This window comes from Garra rufa, chromosome 10 (genome assembly GCF_049309525.1).
Source record: "Garra rufa chromosome 10, GarRuf1.0, whole genome shotgun sequence".
Lineage (NCBI taxonomy): Eukaryota > Metazoa > Chordata > Actinopteri > Cypriniformes > Cyprinidae > Garra > Garra rufa.
Window position 1 is genome coordinate 11998426 of NC_133370.1, and position 21955 is coordinate 12020380.

General features: G+C 34.6%; 3 protein-coding genes across 4 annotated transcripts in view; 1 reads left to right on the forward strand and 2 right to left on the reverse strand.

Annotated features, from left to right (window-relative positions):
• Positions 1 to 54: 54 nt before the first annotated feature.
• On the forward strand, positions 55 to 6917 carry eif4e2 (eukaryotic translation initiation factor 4E family member 2). 2 transcript variants are annotated; one of them, XM_073849547.1, is made up of 8 exons: positions 55 to 152; positions 1678 to 1789; positions 2567 to 2701; positions 2850 to 2954; positions 3027 to 3179; positions 3648 to 3784; positions 5343 to 5437; positions 5946 to 6917. In XM_073849547.1, the coding sequence occupies exons 1-7, from the start codon at positions 133 to 135 to the stop codon at positions 5389 to 5391; spliced, it is 711 nt and encodes a 236-aa protein (XP_073705648.1). In that variant the 5' UTR covers positions 55 to 132; the 3' UTR covers positions 5392 to 5437; positions 5946 to 6917. The 2 variants fall into 2 exon arrangements, with proteins under 2 accessions (XP_073705648.1, XP_073705647.1); XM_073849546.1 differs by having other exon boundaries at positions 5343 to 5416.
• Positions 6918 to 7045: 128 nt separating this feature from the next.
• LOC141344668 (phospholipid scramblase family member 5) lies at positions 7046 to 16855 on the reverse strand. Its single transcript, XM_073849545.1, has 8 exons — positions 16761 to 16855; positions 14272 to 14542; positions 13999 to 14073; positions 13644 to 13836; positions 12185 to 12296; positions 12008 to 12107; positions 9796 to 9854; positions 7046 to 9715 (listed from the first exon to the last, which is right to left on the reverse strand). The coding sequence occupies exons 1-8, from the start codon at positions 16797 to 16799 to the stop codon at positions 9689 to 9691; spliced, it is 876 nt and encodes a 291-aa protein (XP_073705646.1). The 5' UTR covers positions 16800 to 16855; the 3' UTR covers positions 7046 to 9688.
• A 301-nt stretch (positions 16856 to 17156) lies between these two features.
• chrng (cholinergic receptor, nicotinic, gamma) overlaps positions 17157 to 21955 on the reverse strand; it is a 12788-nt gene continuing 7989 nt past the window's right edge. The window contains exons 11-12 of the mRNA XM_073849356.1: positions 17759 to 17892; positions 17157 to 17601 (exon numbers count right to left, since the gene is read on the reverse strand). Of these exons, the coding sequence (XP_073705457.1) occupies positions 17410 to 17601; positions 17759 to 17892 (326 nt within the window). The 3' untranslated portion in view covers positions 17157 to 17409. The remainder of the gene's footprint in view (positions 17602 to 17758; positions 17893 to 21955) is intronic.

The window sequence follows — 21955 nt, forward strand, 5'->3', positions numbered from 1 at the left end:
ACAGCATGCGCGTCACCCACCACGGTGCGATGCGCGCGCCCGCCGCCACCACTAGTGCGCGCCGCCGTTGCTGCGGAATTGACGGGGCTGCCGTCGGCGCGAGAGCGGATACAGACACTCACCTAGAAAATAATGAACAACAAATTTGACGCGTGAGTAATCAAAGCGACGCTGCACGTTAGCAGGGATTAGTCGTGCATGAATGCAAATGCATGCGTTTCAAGCGTTTCTTTAACTCGGAGAGACGGAAAGAGAGAGAGACAGAAAAGAGAGAGAGGGGTGGAAAAGAGGTGTGTCTAGAAGCTTTGGCATGGGCTGGCTGGGAGGTCACCATGTTTAGTTGCATGATTGGACTCCTACGGGGTTGTGATGCATTGTGTTTTAATGCATGCGGTAAATGCAGCATGCAAATAACCACTTCTAGACCCTGATCTGCATGCACAGGGCCTCCAGGCCGAGGACGGATCACCGGGTTACGCGTGTGTGTGAGCAGCGGGGGCAGGTGCTCTGCGACCCGGGCTCAAACTCTTCTCTGCAGCCTGCTGGAATGACATGTGGCGGTGTAGGCTGACTGTAAACACGTGAGGGGCTGTGCATAAGCGAAACATGCTATACTGTACATGGCACGTGAAAACGAAACTACTCTATATAATTATAGGTTACGTAAGCAGCGTACTTTATTATGTTTGCAAACTTGTCATGCGCAACCTTTGACCATTACGCGCAGGGTCAAATAAGGTAATGCAGTCTCTGCAAAACTCAGACAGGGCCCCCGTCCTTTCTCTAACGAAGTCGACTTTTATAACAATCAAAAAGTACCATGGTGCTATAATGGTGGAATCAGAAAGTTAATAACATGGTATTGAAATATTCATACACAACACATAAAAAGTTTGCAATAATTAAGATTTTCGAATGTTTTTGAAATCGTCCCCTATGCTCACTAAAGCTGCATTTATATGATCACAATACAGTAGAAACAGTAATACTGTGAAATATTATATTAATTTAAAATAATGGTTTTCTATTTAAATATGGGACCCTAGACCACAAAACCAATCATAAGGGTATTTTTTTATTTATTGAGATATATACAATATTTGGCTGAGATACAAATATTTGAAAATCTGGAATATGAGGGTGCAAAAAATCTAAATATTGAGAAAATCACCTTTAAAGTTGTCTAAATAAAGTTCTTAGCATTGGATATTAATAATCAAAAAATAAAGTTTTGATATATTTACGGTAGGAAATTAACAGAATGTTTTCATGGAACATGAATTTTGCTTCAAAATGAAAAATCAATAATTTTGACCCATACAATGTATTGTTGACTATTGCTACAAATGCACCCATGCTACTGGTTTTGTGGTCCAGGGTCACATATGTTTTATTCCTGTGATGGCATATCAGAATTTTTGCTGCCATTATTCCAGTCTTCAGTTAAGGAGCAAAAACTGTTTTTAGCATAATAATAATAAGCAAATCTGCATATTGGAATGATATCTAAAGGAAACAATGACTGCTAAAAATTAAGCTTTGCCATCAAAAGAATAAATTACATTTTAAAATATATGCAAGTCGAAAACTTATTTTTAAGAATGCAGTTGCCACTGGAATTATTATTTCCCTGATTAAAGCCACAGCGATAAAGATAACATATTGTCTCCTTTTAAGCCTGAAAGATGATGACAGTGGAGATCACGACCAGGACAACAACTCACCGAAAGATGGGGAGAAGGAAAAGAATGACGAAGAGGAGAAGGACTCAAACAATGCCAAGAGAAAGGTATATTCAGATATATCACTTAAAGAAAAATTTCACTTCCAGAATGAAAATTTCCTGATAATTTACTCTCCCCAATGTCATCCGAGGTCATGTCTTTCTTTCTTCAGTCGAAAAAGAAATTAAGGTTTTTGAGGAAAACATTCCAAGATTTTTCTCCATAAAGTGGACTTCAATGGTGGCCAACTGGTCCAAATTGCAGTTTCAATGCAGCTTAAAATGGCTCTACATGATCCCAGACAAGGAATAAGGGTCTTATCTAGCAAAACGATCCATAATTTTCTAAGAAAAATAAAAAAAATTCTTGCACTAGGGCGACCTCACGTATTTTTAGCTAGCTTGACTCAGCGTTTACAAAGTGAACATGCAAAGAAATTCAAACACCCTTTACAAAAAAAGGTTAGAGCTAGTACAAGATGACCATTTGTGATTAAAAATTATTTACATTTTTATTTTTATCGATCATTTTGCTACATAAGACCCTTATTGTGTAGAGCTTTTTGAAGCTGCATTCAAACTGCAAATTGGGCCTTCACCCTCTTGATCCCCATTTAAGTCCATTATATGGAGAAATTTCCTGGAATGTTTTCCTCAAAAAACATCATTTCTATGCGACTGAAGAAAGTAAGACATCTTGGATGACATGGCGGTGAATAAATCATCAGGAAATTCACATTCTGGAAGTGAACAACTTCTTCAAACAGAACTGATAGACAAAGAAATCATGTGTAAATTATAATAGATTGTTCTATATAACAATGAGCTACTCTATTTCTTCAGGCGGCGGTCCCAGGGGCCGGTGAGCACCCTCTTCAGTACAACTACACGTTCTGGTATTCTCGTCGCACACCAGGACGGCCAGCTAGCACACAGAGCTACGAACAGAACATCAAACAGATCGGCAGCTTTGCTTCGGTAACCTACAGACATGCAAACTCACCCTGACATATTTATTCAGACTCACGTAAAGGTGGTTCAAACTCAGGCACAGTGGGGGATGAATTTAGGCTGTGGGTCACATGATCACATGATTGACACTTCAACAGCTGCCCTGTGTTTGTAGGTGGAGCAGTTCTGGCGTTTTTATAGTCACATGATCCGACCAGGTGATTTAACTGGTCACAGTGATTTCCACCTGTTTAAGGAAGGAATCAAACCCATGTGGGAGGTTAGTTTTCTCAGATCACATGTATGCTTCTTTTCCAATGACAGATAATAGAATTTGAATTGTATTATTTAGGATGATGCTAATAAGAGTGGAGGTAAATGGATCATCCGGCTTCGTAAAGGCCTGGCGTCACGTTGCTGGGAGAATCTGATCTTAGCAATGTTGGGCGAGCAGTTCATGGTGGGCGAGGAGATCTGTGGGGCCGTTGTGTCCGTTCGCTTCCAGGTATCGCAATGCAATGACCGACTTTCACAGTCAGACTCTCCTCCTTCTTAAAGGGATAGTATACCCAAAAATTTTCATTCTGTTATTAGTTACTCACTTTATTTTCTTTTCATTTCAAACCTAAGACCTTTGTTTATCTTCAAAACACAAAGATGTTTTTGAAGTAATCTGACCTCTACATAAACAACAACGCAACTACCACATTCAAGGTCCAGAAAGGACATCATTAAAATAGTCCATGTGACATCAGTGGTTCAACAATAATGTTATGAAGAACAGTCTGAAAGTCTGAAAGCATTGTTTAATTTTTTTTTTTATTATTTGGGTTGTTTGGAATAGTTGCTGTACTCCGTACTATTTATTACTATTTACAATATAGTATGTATAGTATGCAAATAAAACCTGTTACAACAAAGTTGTAAAAATAGCTTCCTGTGTTGTAATAAATATTTGTGCTTTTGTTTGAAGGAGGATATCATATCTATCTGGAATAAGACGGCCAGTGACCAGGCCACCACTGCTCGCATTAGAGACACTTTACGCAGAGTTCTCAACCTGCCTCCTAATACCATTATGGAGTATAAAACACACACCGACAGTATCAAGTGAGTTGCACAACACACTTATATATCTGTGAGTATATGCAGTTAAACTCAAAAGTTTACATACACCTTGAAGAATCTACAATGGGAATCACCATACTTGGCCTCACCTCACCTCCTTTCCTTTCCAAAATGTTAATTATTTTACCAAAAGAAGAGGGATCATACAAAATGCCTGTTTACATATAGTTCACAAGAGAAAATAATAGTTCAAACTGTACGAAAGTTTACATACACTTGATTCTTAATACTGTGTTGTTCCCTGAATGATCCACAGCTGTGTTTTTTTGTTCAGTGATAGATGTTCATGAGTCCCTTGTTTGCCCTGAACAGTTAAACAGCCCGCTGTTCTTCAGAAAAATCCTTCAGGTCCCACAAATTCTTTGGTTTATCAGCATTTTTGTGACAAACAAGGGGCTCATAAAGAACTATCACTAAGCAAAATACAAAAACATGTGGATCATTTAAGTAACACAGTATTAAAAATCAAGTGTATGTAAACTTTTGAACAGTTTGAACTATTATTTATTTTTCTATCTATTATTTTCTCTTGTGGACTATATGTAAATACAGTGTATGTGAAATATCTTATTCAGGTCAGTACTAAATAAAAATAACATGCATTTTGTATGATCCCTCTTATTTTGATAAAATAATTAACATTTTGCAGATTCTGCCAGGAGTATTAAAACTTGTGACTTCAACTGTATACTACAATTTTTGAAAGAAATTACTACTTTTATTCAGCAAGGATGCATTAAATAATCAAAAATGACGGTAAAATGTTAAATTGTTATAAAACAAAGTTCAGCTGTTTTCAACATTGATAAAAAGAAATATTTCTTGAGAAGCAAATCAGTATATTAGAATGATTTCTGAAAGATCATGTGACATTGAAGACAAGTGATAGCTGCTAAAAAATTAGCTTTGCATCACATTTATAAATTATGTTTTCATATATGTTATAGTAGAAAGCTGTTCTTTTTAATTGTAGTAATATTTCACAATATTAATGTTTTTACTGTATTTTTACTGTCTCAAAATAAATGAGAATGATTTTAAAAACATTAAAAAATATCTTAATTATTCCAAACTTTTGAAAGGTAGTTTGTGTTTGTCATTAAATACTAAAAACTGTCTGTCATTTATAATATAATATAACCCCCCTATATAACTCTGAATATAGAGTTATATAGGGGAGATTGGCGGGAAATGTGTCTGGTGCTAAGTTGCAAGTCTTCTTAAAGTAGAAAAATTATGCATTAATTTTGTCATGTGACCATCAAATAAATCATCAGTATATTATCTGATAATTTTAGTATTTTTGTCAAATTAGACATAATCAGGTCTGTAATTAGATTTAGGTCAAAGTGTGTCAGCAATTACAAAAATGTCTTACTGATTATATTCTGATTATTCATCTGAATATTGTGCATCAAAATACAACTTGACAATAGAATTGTGTATTATATATTTGTTTTCCCCTTATTGTTTTTATCTATGGTGTTGATGTACTTACTAGTATTAATATATCCTGTATTTGTTGTATGTGATCTTTCAGAGCTTGGGAGGATTTCCATGGTCTAGTGAACGCAAGTGGAGGCCGTTAGTTTTTCATCTGAAGAGTGTGTGACGGTATAAACTCACGACTGACACGTAATCACTCACACTGGAGCTACTCTGTTTTCATTATGACATATATTTGTGACCCCTGACCACAAAACCAGTCATAAGGGTCAATATTTTGAACTTGAGATTTATACATCTGAAAGCTGAATAAATATGTTTTCCATTGATGTATGGTTAGAATAGGACAATATTTGGCCAAGATATAAAAAAAATTAATCTGGAATCTGAGGGTGCAAAAACTTTGCCTTTAAAGTTGTCCAAATGAAGTGCTTAGCAATGCATATTACTAGTTAAAAATTAGGTTTTGATATATTTACGGTAGGAAATCTATAAAATACCTTTATGGAACAGGATCTTTACTTAATATCCTAATGATTTTTGGCATTTAAGAAAATTTAGACTTGTACAATGTATTTTTGGCTATTGCTACAAAATATACTTGTGCTACTGGTTTTGTGGTCCAGGCTCACATATTGGATTCATTCCCAACATGTTCATCACTGGCTAAAAGTACTACCTTTTTCTCTCCATCTAGATTATCAAGTCCCACCGAAGAGGACGTTTCCGAGGAATCAACCTGTTTTTGAAGAAAAACAAACGGGACGTCATGAAAAGGGTCAGCATGAAACATTTTTACTATTGGAGACTTACGGCTTCTGTTTTTATAATCATCCAAACGCCACATCACCTGAAAACTCTCATGGAAGAAGAAACGAAATCATCAACATGAACAAATGTTTTGCACTCAGTCATTAGCTTGAGCTCTCAGAGGGACACAGCGGGACCACATAGTTGAGCCACTGTGACATGAACTAATGGCTGGGAACTGCCACCGTTTTCCAAGAAGAAAAACAACAACATGCCCTTGTGTAGTACAGTCACATTTAACCGAATTATCACCTGAATAACACAGTCTCATGAAGATGGCCTGAGAGGAAGACAGGATTCATTTAGGTCACATTATTTACCAATTAGGTTGCAGGTTGATGGGGATATTTTACTATAGTGCAGTATTTTAGCTACAGTGTTGAGTTGTTTTAAAATAGAACTGTTGTACAAAAAAAAAGAATTATATTTCTAAACGTATTTGGAGAGCTCTATAATGGCAAACTTTTTATTTCTCATGAGCTGAGAGAGTGTAAACCCAAAGGACAGTGCCCTGTCAGGAATGGGTACCACGTTGCCTGATTCACTGTGCCTGGACTCCTTTTCAAGATCGCTCAACATCCTGGCACTCCGCTGGAGGAGACCACACTGGAGACGCGACTCCAGCACTTTATTCATAGGACTAGGACTTCAGGCCCTGTTTTAGAAATCACTCAAATATCTAACAAACACTGATCTGTTAATGGGGGCTGTGTATCAACACCTACTTCATACTGCCTGAAATTCAGTGCTGGTGCTGGACAGTTGGATCCGAGGTACATAAAAAAAAAATAGTGGGAAGGAAAGGTTTTTAATTATGATTGATCATAGCAATAAATGTTGATTATGCATCTGCTGCTAATTTGCAGCTGTGGTGTGACTGTTTCATTGTTAGTATTTAAGTCTAATTTCATTTAAAGAATCAATGTTAGGTAGGTTTTGATACTGGTTTAAGCTAGTCCCTAACAGATTAGCTGGTTTATGCTGGTCCTAAGCAGGAGTTACCATCTTAAACCAGCTAAGAACCAGCTTAACCCAGCTAAAACCAGCATCCTAGCATCAAAACCTACCTAACCAGCATATGGTGTTTTTTCAACAGGGACGTACACTCCTATTAATGCTGCCTGGTTTTGTTCAAATCCAGTAGATTTTATTTAAGAAACAGGGTGATTCGCTTTATTTTTCCCATAAGCGCGGGTGCGGCCATTTGTAATTTTAGTGCGCTTCCGGTTTCCGTGTCCAGCTGTTTTTATCTGTACAAAAACTGTTTTGCTTCTTGATTTGGCAAATTCTACCATGTTATTTTAATGTATTATCTTAATTACAAACACACTGGTTTGTAGTGCAAACAGTTTTACCGTTTACTGCGCATTGTTTTTCTTCTCATTATATCCTTATAGCGGCTAGTGAACTGGAAGTTTCGTCCATAGGCTTACTTCTGTGTTGAAGAGTGCGGTGGATAGCTTATATCAAAATATAAAGGGCAACTCCAGACGTTTTTGTTAACAGGTGAAGATTCTTCATTATCCTTGTTTTTGACTTCTCAAGGAATCTTTACTAGTTGGTTGATTCATGTCATAATAAAGGGTTTGCCAGATTTAGCTTTAGATTTTTTTAAGGAAAAAAAATATATATATATGTATATATATGTACTGCCCTACAAAGGCTAAGTGCAGTAACTACGCCAACACTGAAAATGAGAAAAACTGCCTTTAAAGTTTTTATACCAGCCAGTCAAACATGTTGTGGGTAGATTAGTGGTAATGCATTCATGCAATCCCTACTTGGGAAGAGATTTTTTATAGAAACAAAAACATGACAACTGATGTGACCTTTGACCACGAAAATGCAGATACTGCACTCTGCCTTTGGATGACCTGAAAAAACTAAAACACTATTGTAAAAGCAAAGTGCAGTATCTACAAACTAAATGTGTTCATCCAACTTGCTTGGTGTGTTACTTACTACATGTTGATTGTTTTTAATAACTAATAGTTTTATTGATGCTTGCATGCTGTGAATGTTCCAATTGCTCAGTAGTAAGCCTCAATATTAAGAGTCATCTGCTCCTTTCACAACAGTGAGTGTTTTGCTCATTTTATTTGGAAAGTAATTCATTACAGACGTTGTCATTACATTGTCAGAGTGGATAATTGCCTTCAATGGAGCAGTGCAGGTAGGCTAAAATGCTTGTTTAGTTTGTTGGCGGCTGATTAGTTCATGTAAAATGATTATAAAGCTGTAATTTGCCTTGCCATCTTTCTTACCAGTCTTTGGATATTGTGTAACGGCAGATGCAGTGTCAAAGCCGGGAAAACAAAAGCTAGAACACAGTAACATCACTTACTGCAGTTTGCCTTGGTATTAGTTTGGATTTTGTAGTTACTGCAATTTTGACACGCGTTTCTCTGAAACGTGACAAAATTGAACCAGGAGACTTTGCCACAAGACAAAACAGTAGTCACAAAGCCCATTTTAAGCCTTGACAAAATTTTGACCAAATGTGTAGTTACTGCACTTTGCCTTTGGAGGGCAGTATATATATTCATATTTTAGCCTGTTTCTTGGCATGAAACTAGCTGTTTTATATGGCATGGCGTTAAATTGCAAACAAACCAACAAACAAAATGTCAAAAATCTTTATTATATGCAGAAGACCCTTTTTTATACATATGTATTTTCGTTGAATATCATGAAACATCAGGTTTTTATGAACCATATAATATGACATATAAAAACAACTTTATTTAGAGGCCTAAACTGAGCAAACATGAAATTTGATAGAGTCTTTGATTTTTTTTTTTATGGCCAAAAAGATTAAATTCTTGTTATGTAAATTAATGAGATTATTAAAGCAGTCTACCAAAATAAACTGCATTTAAACATAATTGTTCCTCTGTATCTTACAATAATTTAATAGGACAGTATTTAAATGCTTAGATTTATGATCAAAACTCTAATTTTTATTGAGAAGCAAAACATAATGCAAGGCAGTACAATGATGACTAAAAGATGGGCAAATAAATGTTGCTCAAACCCCTAATGTATCAATTTGTACTCACATTTGAATATTATTTAATATATATATATATATGGATAATCAAGTAAACCTTGCTTCAATTTAAAAATTGAAAGTTATTCTTAGGTTTTCTTTATAAAAAATCAGTAAAGATTTTACAACAAAAAGACATGTGAACCACAACTAGTTTATAATTATACTAAAAGGCCTTTCCACTTGCTAAAAAATAAACTTATCAATCAGCAATCAGAGGGCATGTTTGCAACAGGTTTTTTTTATGCTTTGATCATGTTGATATTTTAGAGGCCTTAGAAATTCAAATATGATACAGTAAGATTTATAGAGCTAATTTTGTTTAATTTTAGTGTGCAAATGTTCCAGAAGTGCAAAGTGATTTTGTATGAAGATTCATGTTTACAACAGTTTAGATGAAATTAGCTCAGAAAAGCATCAGCCATCTACGTTTTGCCAGTTGTCATAGAAACATGATGCAGTGCTTGATCTTGTTATGAGTCACCATAGTTCTATATTGTTAGGTTCACACTTCACTTTAGAGCTGATGTTAGCAGGTGAAGCTGATGTATTTCATGTCCTTGAAGCTTTAGCATTTCCACTTAGCTCATCTCAAAAAACATATGATTCTGCAATCAGAAAGGCTTGAATGATAAATCAGTTACATATTAATAAAAAACAGCAGAATCTGTTGTGGTTGTCAACTTACCAGAAGGAAGGCAGCAGCTAGTAACAGCACTTTGGTGTTCAAATTCATTCCTTCAGGTACTGAGAGAGAAAGAGTCCAAAAATAGTCACACTACAGCATAACACTCTCATGTCAAAAATCAATTCTAGCGTTGTAAAAGAATATACAATTAGTCTAGTCTTTTAGCAGAAACAGTTGGTTTCAGGTCTGAAATGTACAGAAGGTTTTAAAAAGAGTCCATACGGACAGTCTGGGAACAAACAAAAATTTTTTTATACAAACAAAATTTATTTTTATTTAAACAAAAGATCTATACATTTTTACTCATGTTTGATTAGTTTAATGGTTTTTGATCCAATTAAATGAACTGAATTTTAATGAATGAAAGAAAAAAAAAATTTATTTACCAATAATGCATTAAATTGATCAAAAGCAAATTCTGATTTAAAGTTACTTTTATTCAACCAGCAAAGTTTTTTTTTTTTTTGGACCAGAAATGACACAGGCTTCTCCCAAAAGATAATAAGACGATGTACAAAAGGCATCATTGTGGGAAAAAAAACATTTCTCAGCTTTTATTTACATTTGAACAAAAAGTGGCATGTCCAAAATCATTAATGTTTTTTTAGCCGGTGGACCAGGGAACCTAATCACAATAAACGGCACCATGAAAAAGGAGCAATACATCAAAATTCTCAACAACAACATCCGGCAGTCTGCAGAGAAACTTGGCCTTGGGCACCAGTGGACATTTTCAGCACGACAATGACCCAAAACACACAGCAAAAGTGGTGAAGAAATGGTTAGCAGACAAAAACATTAACGTTTTCGAGTCCTGACTTAAATCCAATTGAGAATCTGTGGAGGGAGCTAAAGATCAGGGTGATGGCAAGGAGACCCTCCAACATGAAAGAGTTGGAGCTCATCGCTAAAGATGAATAGGCAAAAATACCAGTGGAGACATGCAAAAAGCTGGTCAGCAATTATAGGAAGCGTTTGATTGCTGTAATAGCCAATAAAGGCTTTTCTATTGATTATTGAGAAGGGTATGAATCATTTTGGACATGCCACTTTTTGTTCAAATGTAAATAAAAGTTGAGAAATATTTTTTCCACAATGATGCCTCTTGTACTGCCCTCCAAAGGCAAAGCACAGTAACTACACATTTGGTCAAATTTGAGTTAAGGCTTAAAATGGCTTAGAATAAGTCAGCCTTAAAAAGGCAACCTAATTAAAAGACTGATACACCTGCTTTTATGATGATGGATTTTTTTTTGCATAATCAGTAAATTTACTAGAACTGGGCAGTTTAATTTGTGTCCTGTCATATTGAAGAATAACAATCTGCATTTCAGTTGTCAGAGTCCATCTTGCCATTCAGTTTTTTTGGATTTATTGAATAGCTAAGAAAACATAAGAATATTCTATTTTAATCAGTAGCCAAATTATAGCTTTAAGGGTATAGATAGCATAAATAAGAAATGTTTGAGAATAGCCTACACACACTAAGCTGCTTGTTTGTTGTTCTTCTTTTGTTTAAATTGTGTGATTTTTTTTTTCAGCTATTGTTTTAAAGCAACCTAGGTCTGTAATTAATTACTTTTTAAATAAAATGAGCAAAACACTCTCTGTTGTGAAAGGAGCAGATGACTCTTAATACTGAGGTGTAATACTGAGCAATAGTAACATTCACAGCATGCAAACATCAATAAAACTATTAAAGTTATTAAAACAATCAATGTAGCAAGAAACACAACAAGAAAGTTGGATGAACACATTTCGTTTGTAGATACTGCACTTTGCTTTTGCAATAGGGTTTTAGTTTTTTCAGGTCATCCAAAGGCAGAGTGTAGTATCTGCATTTTGTAACATCAAAGGTAACATCAGTTGTCATGGTTTTTATCTATAAAAATTTCTTCATAAGAAGGCATTACATGATGCATTACCACTAATCTACCCACAACATGTTTGACTCGCTAGTGTAAAAACTTTAAAGGCATTTTTCTCAGTTTCAGTGTTGGTGTAGTTACTGCACTTTACCTTTGTAGGGCAGCATAGTCTTATTATCTTTTGGGAGAACCCTGTGTCATTTCTGGTAAAAAAAAAACTTGCTGGTTGAATAAAAGTAACTTTAAGTCAGAATTTCCCAGGGGTATGAATAATTTCGGGCTTGACTGTATATATAAACATAGATATAGACATATGTTAATATGAATGTGTTTAATAATCTTACCATCCAGTCCAAAATACTCATGATCCATGTTACATTCCTCATTATATCCAGGCCACCTCTTCCATATGCGCCCAATACTCTCACCAATACTGGAAACCACCTGATTCCCAATACAGGAGAATAATTAGCAGAGAGTATAATTAGAACAACATGTAAAATGTAAAACGAGTTTCTGACCTGCAGTTCCTGCTCAGAGAGGCAGCGTGTATTGCAGCATGAGCCCTGGATCCTCACAGCTGAGATGCCCTCAGAGTCACAGACCTCGAAATATGGCGTGAACATGCTCCACCTGATAAACACCTTAGGGCTTATACACATACTCTTAATGCAATTTGGTTTTAGAAGATGCCAGCCCAGTGAATGTTCATTTGTGTGTGACTGATATGATGTTAGCCTAGTATGACCTGATGCTGAAAGGCTCGGTTTGTCACAACAAACAAACATGGCAGGGTCTTTGTTAATGGCTGTCCTGAGAAGGAGGTCATGTGTATGGTTTCATCTCAGAAAGTTCACCACATCTCTCCCTATTCAGTCTGACAGAGGGTTTATTTTCTCTCTGTGTTGCAGTAAGTAGATGCACAATGGTGACTTTATCTGACAGAAATAGTTGATGAAACATGATGTGGATGGCTTTGTCTGCATAATAGATTTACAGTACAGGAGATTACGTCATCCATTTCACAACAGTTAGAGCTGGTCAACTCATTTTATTGGACCAGGGCTATTATAAAACAGTTAACTAAAATACCATAAAAGCCATAAAAACAGCTTTTGCTCTTTTGAAATAAAATCAATGTTACTTGGAAAAAATAAATAAACAAATAAATAAATACAAAATGAAATCAAATATATACATATATTTTTTTTGGTTAGTCTCCAAGGCAATTTTTCTAATTTTTATACAGTTTAACTTGATATAATAAAATAACTAAAATTGAAATAACTATAAAATAACTAACTAAAAAAAAAAAAAAAACTAATATATATAGAGAGAGACATGTTTCACATAAACAAAATAAAAAAATAAAAATAAATTAAATAAAATTACTAAAACTTGTAAAAAGTTAAAAAGGAAAATTAACAAACTAATTCATAATATTAATTAAAAACTATGATAGTATTTTATTTCTACTCGTTTGCAAGTCTCTAATTTTCATTTACTTTAACTTGATATTTAACTATAATTAAAATGAAAACAGAAAATAATAATTAAAAAACGACTTCAAAACTATGAGAGTCTTGTATTGCACCTAGATCCCAATGCAACAATTCTCATTTACTGAAATAAAATTTTTATATATGTTTCAGGTAAACAAAAATGAATAAAAATGACAAAAAAAAAAAAACACAAAAAAAATTACTAAAACTTACTAAAACTAAAATAAACTGTAATTCAAACTAATTCAAATTATTAATAAAAACCTTATAATTGTATCTCAATGATATTAAAATAACACTGGACCAGGACAAGCATGCTGATATTTAGTTATAACACTCAAAATTTTGCATTTGTATATATAAGCATTTACGTGTCAATCAGATGGGTTTTTTTTCTGTCTAAGTGGGTGATTCTTGCAGTGTGGATTAATATTCTAGCTGCATGAGACTGATATTTTGGTTTGCTGTTGATTTCTACCTTTGGTGAACTGTCCCAATAAGCTCTCTCTCTGGTGTATAGGCCCTTATTTCCATTAGGCAGCAGCCGAGCCAGCACATCTCAGCTCGTAGGGGCCTCTCAAACAGGAAAACGCACTCTGCATCCTTATCAAAACCTTGTAGTGAACAAGATCGAGCAGGACCGCAGCACTGCATACACATGCATGAGCTCTCTAATAGAGACGAAAACACAAAAATAAGTTTTGTGACACAGTTGTGTTCTAAGTCTGGGGCTTTGACACTAAATAACAGCACAATCATCTAAAAGACTGACACAATTTGTGAAGGGTGTACTTTGAGTGAGTGAGATACTGTATACTGTTTTTCATACTTACCTTCCACAGCCACAAAGAGCTGATCACTGCTTTCTGAGGAGATGCTATATGTTCTTCTGGCTATACACTGTGGACCTGAGGCATAACATAAATATAGACTTATATTCTTTTTTTCACAGGAATTGCATGCAATGAGCACAAGGAACTTTGAAAGCTCCTCATTTTTGGTTAAATGTTATTTTATATACAATTTTATTTTAAATGTTTAATATTTTTTGTATTCATTTTTGAACATTTTTGTTATGTACTTATTTTTATCGATGTTTTATTCACCTTGTAGTTCTGGTTTGGCAGTAATATGAAGTCTTGTGACACTTTTCAGAACGGACAGTTTTCCCAGTCTTTTCCTCTCACTGTCTGTCTCTTTCCATCCAGGTCGTCCGTCCTCTCCTCTTGTCATGTCTGTATCCCGGAGCACAGGGGTGAGGTCCTGCATGTCTGTAGTAGGTCTAATCTGCCTGTGGTAAGCTCTGAAGAGCATGTCAATATGTTTCTCCCTTTCCAGACCAAAGGGAAGAGGCTGAGTGGTCACAGATGGGGAGGCCTGATTGAGAGAAAGAAAACACAGCAGGTAAAAAAACATAGCATATGTTGCATAGCAAATGTTTCTCTTTCTATAATATAATGCATTTTCACATAAAACAAGATATTCAATGTGAAAAGTAGGGGAGGCTTCAGAATGCAGCCTGATTACATGCCTCAATAATAACGTATAAATATCTATTTTTCTCTTCTTTCTGAATTTTACTCTAGCTTGTTTCTCATTCCATTTTTCGAATAAATCTGACATTGTATTCCATGAATATTATTGGCCAGTTTTTTAAGGTTCTTTATTTGAAAGCCACTTTGTATAAAAGTGTCTGCTGAATAAATACATGTAAATGTATAGGAGTAAGAGTAAATAAGGTTTATGTGAATTGTAAAAACAGTATTTTTTAAGTAAAGTTTTTTAAAATAATTTCTCTTTGTGAAAAGCTTTTAATAACCATTTTAATTATTATTTATGTAATAATGGATTTATGTTTTATATACATAAAAATGAAACCATAATATAAAACCAATACATACAATTAACAATTATTAATATAATTGTATTTGTATTTAGGAAACTGTATTTGTATTTAAGAAACTATTTACTTTATTAATATTTTTTAATATTTACTATTATATTTAATATTATTTATATTATTTAATAATATTGTATTATTATATACCATTACATATGCTAATTATTTAAGATTTTTTTTTAAAACGTCACCTTGAAATGTGTTTATAGTCATTAAATCAATTTAGACTTGTAAAGTCATGATTTCAACTTTCTAAAGTCATAATTTTGAATTAGTAAATCATAATTTCGACTTTTAAAGTCATAATTTCGATTTAGTAAGGCATGGATTTTTTTTCTTAACTGGTGGAAATGGGCTTCCATAATCACACATGCGAATTATTTATGCGATATATTTAAATAATAAAATTGAGGTTTTTAAAACTAAACTACGTAAAAATTTTCTGATTTTTTAAATAAAAAAAATAAATGTTTTTTTAAGAGCGAGAGAGAGAGATTTTTGTTACGTATGTTTTTATTTTACAGGTGTTTTATTCATCGTCTAGTTCTGGTCTGCCAGTAATGTGAAGTTTGTGACTGTTCTCAGAACAGTATATTATTATATACTATTACACATGATAATTATTAAGGAAATATATTAATATTAAAATTGAGATTTTACATACCAAAAAAAATAAATAAATAAAAATAAATAAATAAATAAATAAAAAGCTGCAAAAAAAGTCAATTTTGATTCTAAAATACATTTTGTTAAATGTCACCTTTAAAGGTGTTATTTTTAATGCTAATAGTTTTCCTATGAAAATTGATTTTTTTAAATGAATACATTTATATATAGAGAGATTTTGGTTATGTATGTATTTATTTTGTAGATGTTTTATTCACCTTCTAGTTCTGGTCTGCCAGTAATGTGAAGTCATGTGACTGTTCTCAGAACAGTATATTATTATATACTATTACACTTGATAATTATTTAAGAAATATATTAAATATTTAGATTTTATAAAAACAAAACAAAAATAAACATATTTATTTAATTAATTAACAAATAAATAAAAAGGTCCAAAAAGGCAATTTTGAAATTAAGCTCATAATGTTTGTTAAACATCACTTTTAAAGATGTTATTTTTAATACAAATATTTTTCCTAATAAAATAGCCTATTACATTTATTTTTTATAATATATATATATATATATATATATATATATATATATATATATATATATATATATATATATATATATATATATATATATATATGTTATGCACTTCTATACTGTAGTTTTATTCACCTTCTAGTTCTGGTCTGGCAGTAATGTGAAGTCTCATGACTGAAGAAATATATTCATATTAATATTGAGACTCTTACATATAAAAAAAAATTACAATAAATTAAATAAAAAGGTGCAAAAAGTCATTTTTAAAAGTTTTTTTTTTTTTAAAAGCCTTTCTAGAAAATTATTAAAATAGCCAAAAATGTAAGAAAATGTGAAAAAGGTAATAACCCAAATACAGAATCTTAAGTCTTCTCTTTTAATTCCACTCTAGATGCACACATATTTGAACGTTTGTGAATAAGCCATAATTCGCTGTGTAACTATGCATAACTTGTTGTGTAAAGACACCTTAAGACATTAATCAATACAAATTCAGCTGCTAAACAGACACATCAACAGTAAGAGAACATATCTTACCATTTGAGTTCCTGAGGTTTTAGGGTCTGCTGGGCACATGCAGTAGTGACAGGAATAAGGGTTTCCTTTACAGAGAAACAGCTTCCAGACAAACTTCAAATACTGTGTAGGTAGTTGTAATGCTACTCCTGCACCGAACACCCCCCTCCTGCCCTGCTCTCTTCTTTCCCGGATCTAGTCTTTGTCAGATAGAAAAGCAGCAGTCACCCATGTAATTAAGATCCTCCTCAAGTTAGTGGGGGGTAGAAGAGTGACATTATCTAACCTAAAACAATTCACATGATTTCATGCAGAAGATCATCATTTAGGTGTAGAAGTTTAGCATTTTTATTTTGAGGAAAGCATCAACTGTTGAGTCACTACACAAAACGAACGTTGACAAAGAAATCGACAAGCAAATAATATGTCCTTCATAAACATCAACATCTCATCAAAGCCAATTTAATTCTCAAATGGCTTCAGATCCAACCAACTCTCTTCTCTGGAGACCTTTTGTAGACCTGCAGCACAATTAAATTGAAGCACTGAGAGCTTCTTTGCCATAGCTTAGAACAATTTAACGGCTTTTTGTCTCCAGAGCACCTTAAACAAAGTCCTCCAGATGTCTGCTGGAGTTTATCTGAGTCCATCATTGGTTTTAAGCTTGCATTCAGCCTGTGATGTCTCCAGGTGAGATTTCAGGAAGGTACTTTTTAGGGTCTCCAGGGAAGGGTTGAGATGGTGCCTGGTTAAAATGTCCCATCAGGAAAATTCCAATGGTGCCCAGAATAAACAGCAGTGCCATGACGATGAAACACATCCTGTCAATCACCCTGGCAACCAGAAACCATTCTTCATTTTCCTGCAGAGCGAGAAGAAAAGGATGACTGGAATTTAGACGTCAACACTAGTTTTTCTGGGATTGGAAAGTTAAACCCTAACACAAACATGCACTTTTCTCGTGTAAATGAGAGCCACTTTCAGCCTCGCGTTTGGAGAATCCTGGAACAGTCACTCACGCTTTGAAAGTCATTTTGGTGCTTGGCACTTTCCGCGATGTGTTTGCAAGACAACACACACTGCTGCACTTCTGGTGAAGCTGAAGCCAAACTGAATTCCAGATCCTGTGCCGTGTTCCCTCCCAGACCATTTTCTGAGGACAGACCACAAAAAAAGAAAATTTAAGGGCCAGAAACCATATGGCAGAAAAAAAATTGAAAATGTAATTTAATTGTATTTAACATATGATTTAATAATATAAAATGTATTATTATTACCTACAAATATCTATATTTATATACATTACCAGTCAAAAGTTTTTGATGTTTTTTAAAGAAGTCTTTTCTGCTCACTGAGCCTGCATTTATTTGATCCAAAGTACAGCAAAAACAGCAAAAGTTTGAAATATTTTTACTATTTAAAATAACTGTTTTCTATTTGAACATTTTTTCTGTTTTAAAATTTTGAATTTATTTCTGATTTCAAAGCTGAATTTGTCACATGATCCTTCAGAAATCATTCTAATATGCCGATTTGCGGCTCAAAAAACATTTTTTATTATTTTTATTATGTTGAAAACAGCTGAGTAGATTTTTTTCAGGTTTCTTTGATGAATATAATGTTCAGAAGAACAACATTTATCTGAAACATAAATATTTTGTAACATTATTAATGTCTTTAACTTCACTTTTTGATCAATTTAAAGCAACCTTGCTAAATAAAAGTATTAATTTCTATAATTTCTTTCCCCCAAAAAGTTAAAAGCTTTTTATTTCAGATAAATGCTGATCCTACTCATTAAATAATCCTGAAAAAACTGTTTAAAATATTAATAATAATGATAATAAAAAAATAATGAATGAAAATTTAGCTTTGATCACAGGAATAAATTACATTTTAAAGGTGCCATAGAATGGAAAACTGAATTTACCTTGGCATAGTTAAATAATAACAGTTCAGTACATGGACATGACATACCATGAGTCTCAAACACCATCGTTTCCTCCTTCTTATATAAATCTAGTGTTTGCAAAAGACCATCGAAAAATAGGTCAATTCCAACATAACAGCGACTGTTACGAAACAGTCTGGGGATCGTTAATAGTTACGCCTCCAACATTTGCATCGCCCAATCATCACTAACGTCAGCACATCAGTAAAACAATTTAAAATATTCTCTCAATGCATTCTATGGCACCTTTAAAATATATTCAAATAGAAAGCAGTTATTTTGAATAGTAAAGATATTTCACAATATTACTGCTTTTGCTGTATTTTAGATCAAATAAATGCAGGTGAGCAGAAGAGACATCTTTAAAAAACTAAAAATCCTATTGTTCAAAAAATATGTAATGTTTAATTTATATACTATTAAATACACAAATACTTTAAAATATATAAATGTGTAATTTTTAGGGCCGGGACTTTAACGCGTTAATTTAGATTAATTAATTACACAAAAATAACGCGTTAATTTTTTTTAACGCATTTTAATCGCACTTAATTTTGCACCGCGGAACGTTTCTCACTGGATGAGTTTCAGCGGCGGACCAATTATACTGGAGCACCAACTAACAGAATGCTAGTGATGGGAAGTTCGGTTCTTTTCCGCGAACCGGTTCTTTCGGACAGTTCGTTTCAAAGAACCGGTTCAAAAAACCGGTTCACCAGTTCTTTTACGCTATGACGTAATGACGTCATTAACGTAATTACTATCGTCCCGCACCCATATACAGTTACATGCAGTGATCATATATGAGTAAGTTTTACAAGTCATACGTTTCACCAGATCCCCTCATTCAAGTCCTCAGTTAACCGTGCTCATAGCATTAGCACAGAGACAGTGGTAAAAAAAGAACTAGTTCGGCTCAGATGGAGTCAGTTATAGCAGGAGCTTGTTTGTTTGGCAGCTGCACGAGTCACGCATGCGCACAGTATCAGCTCATCGATTCTCGAATCGGACGCGTCCGAAAGAAACCGGTTCTCGTTCAGTGTACTGGTGATCCGAAAGAAACCGAGGCTGTATCCGAAATCGCCCCCTATACCCTCAAATAGGGCACTATTTGAGGGGACAGCCATTTTAAGTGGTGTTCGAAACCATAGTGGACGTTCTCGAGTGCACTCATTCAATCCCACAATGCACCGCAAAAACGAGTGTACAACCGATGTACGCTCAACAGCTAGAGATAACCCATAATGCACTGTGAGAGTCACGCGCCGACTGAATTCCCACGTCTCACCAGACGATGGCGCCCGCAGCTGAATCATCCATCCGTTCATTTTACAACGCGCTCCTCCACTGCGTAATGCAGTGTACAACACAGGTACAAATTTGTTGTAAATTGATTATTAAATTGTTTAACCAAGGTTTATACATAAACTCCTTGACATAGTTCAAGATAAATCCTTTAATCTTACTACTCGAACTGTCCGTTTTAAATGATTGTTAAACAGTAAGCAATACTATGCAAAAGCGTCAGTCCTTCCGGTGCGCTTAGTGTCCGAATTCACTCACTCGTTTTCATTCACTCCTTCAAGTGAACTGTACGAGTGGACTAATGTAGGGAATAGTGAATAGGGTGTAGGGGGCGATTTCGGGTACAGCCCGACTCTCGTTCAGTGTACTGGTGATCCGACAACCGCTGCAACCGATTCTTGAGTCAAGAATGAGATTGGAGAACTCACACAGAGAGTTACTGAAACGTGCCGCTTGGTTTGTTTGTGCAGTAGTTTGATTACGTCATTTTTATCATTATACCACCGTTTAAAAGTTAAATACATTTTTTTATAATAATTTTAGTTTGAACATGGTTCAAATTATAGTTGTGTATAGTTTCATTAAAACATTGTTTATTTAATACAAACACAATTTTTGCATGTCATTATTTTTTATTACAGTGCAGCTAATTCATAAATCACGTTTTCTTTTAATCAAACATCTCATTTATTATGGTACCACGGCACTTCCCTGACCAAGATCATAAAAACCCTTTTAGCCAATAACCTAACAGAATCCTTAAGTAAACTTTTAACAAAACGTTTAACAAAATAGACCAACTTGACTAACGTGCTTCATTTCATTCGCTTGAAAAATGACACGCATGCGCACAGTATCAGCTCATCGATTCTCAAATCGGACACGTCCGAAAGAAACCGGTTCTCGTTCAGTGTACTGGTGATCCGAAAGAAAGCGATTCTCGTTCAGTGTACTGGTGATCCGAAAGAAAGCGATTCTCGTTCAGTGTACTGGTGAGGTGATCCGAAAGAAAGCGATTCTCGTTCAGTGTACTGATGATCCGACAACCGCTGCAACCGATTCATGACTCGAGAACGACAACCGCTCTGGCAGCTGCTCTGCTCATGCGCATCATCAGCTCTCTTTTCACAGCCGTTCAAACACTGTTTGAGTAACTGAATAACTCGGGAAATTGATTTATTTTGAATCAGAGTGAGTGTCGGGCACGTTAAAAAGTACAAACCTTTAAGTAATTTGTGGATTAGTGCTTACTAGAGACGCGAACCGTTTCAAACGATTCAGTTCGATTTGGTGAACTGGTTCAACCGGTTCACTAAGAAGATCCGGTTAAATAGAACGATTCGTTCGCGAACCGGACATCACTACAGAATGCGCATATCACCGCAGGACATCGAGCCTCAAGTATCACCTCAATGCTTTTACAGAAGGTCTACCTACCTATAGGGTACCTGAATTTCTGAAATGAAGGCTAGCATATTTCTAAATATCCCAGTGTTTCCCGTACCATCATCTCAGGGGGGCGCGTTTACAATGTCTCCTCCAAGAAAACGGACTGGATCGCGGACTCCATTCATAAAAACCGAATTTACTATAGCGTGGAATGCCACGTAAATTCGTCGATTTTTGGATTGATAAATCAAAAGTTGGTCTGTCACTTAATTCAAATCGCCATATGGACTAGTGTCTGAAAACTGAAATGCAAAAAGACCGTTTTAATATGAATCCTGCACTGTTTGCCTCTGTATGTTAGAATGGCAGAGACGCGTTTTTTATACTGCACGCGTGATGCTCCCGTTAATTTTTGGCATTTGTATCTCACATGAACAGATCTCAATCTCCAAAGCTACTGTCAGTGTCACTTTTAACGTTTCATTTGAGAAAACTAGCATCATATCATACTTTACACACGGCAACCTGTCAAAATAAAAGTACGGTTTAACATGAAACAGAGCAATATTCC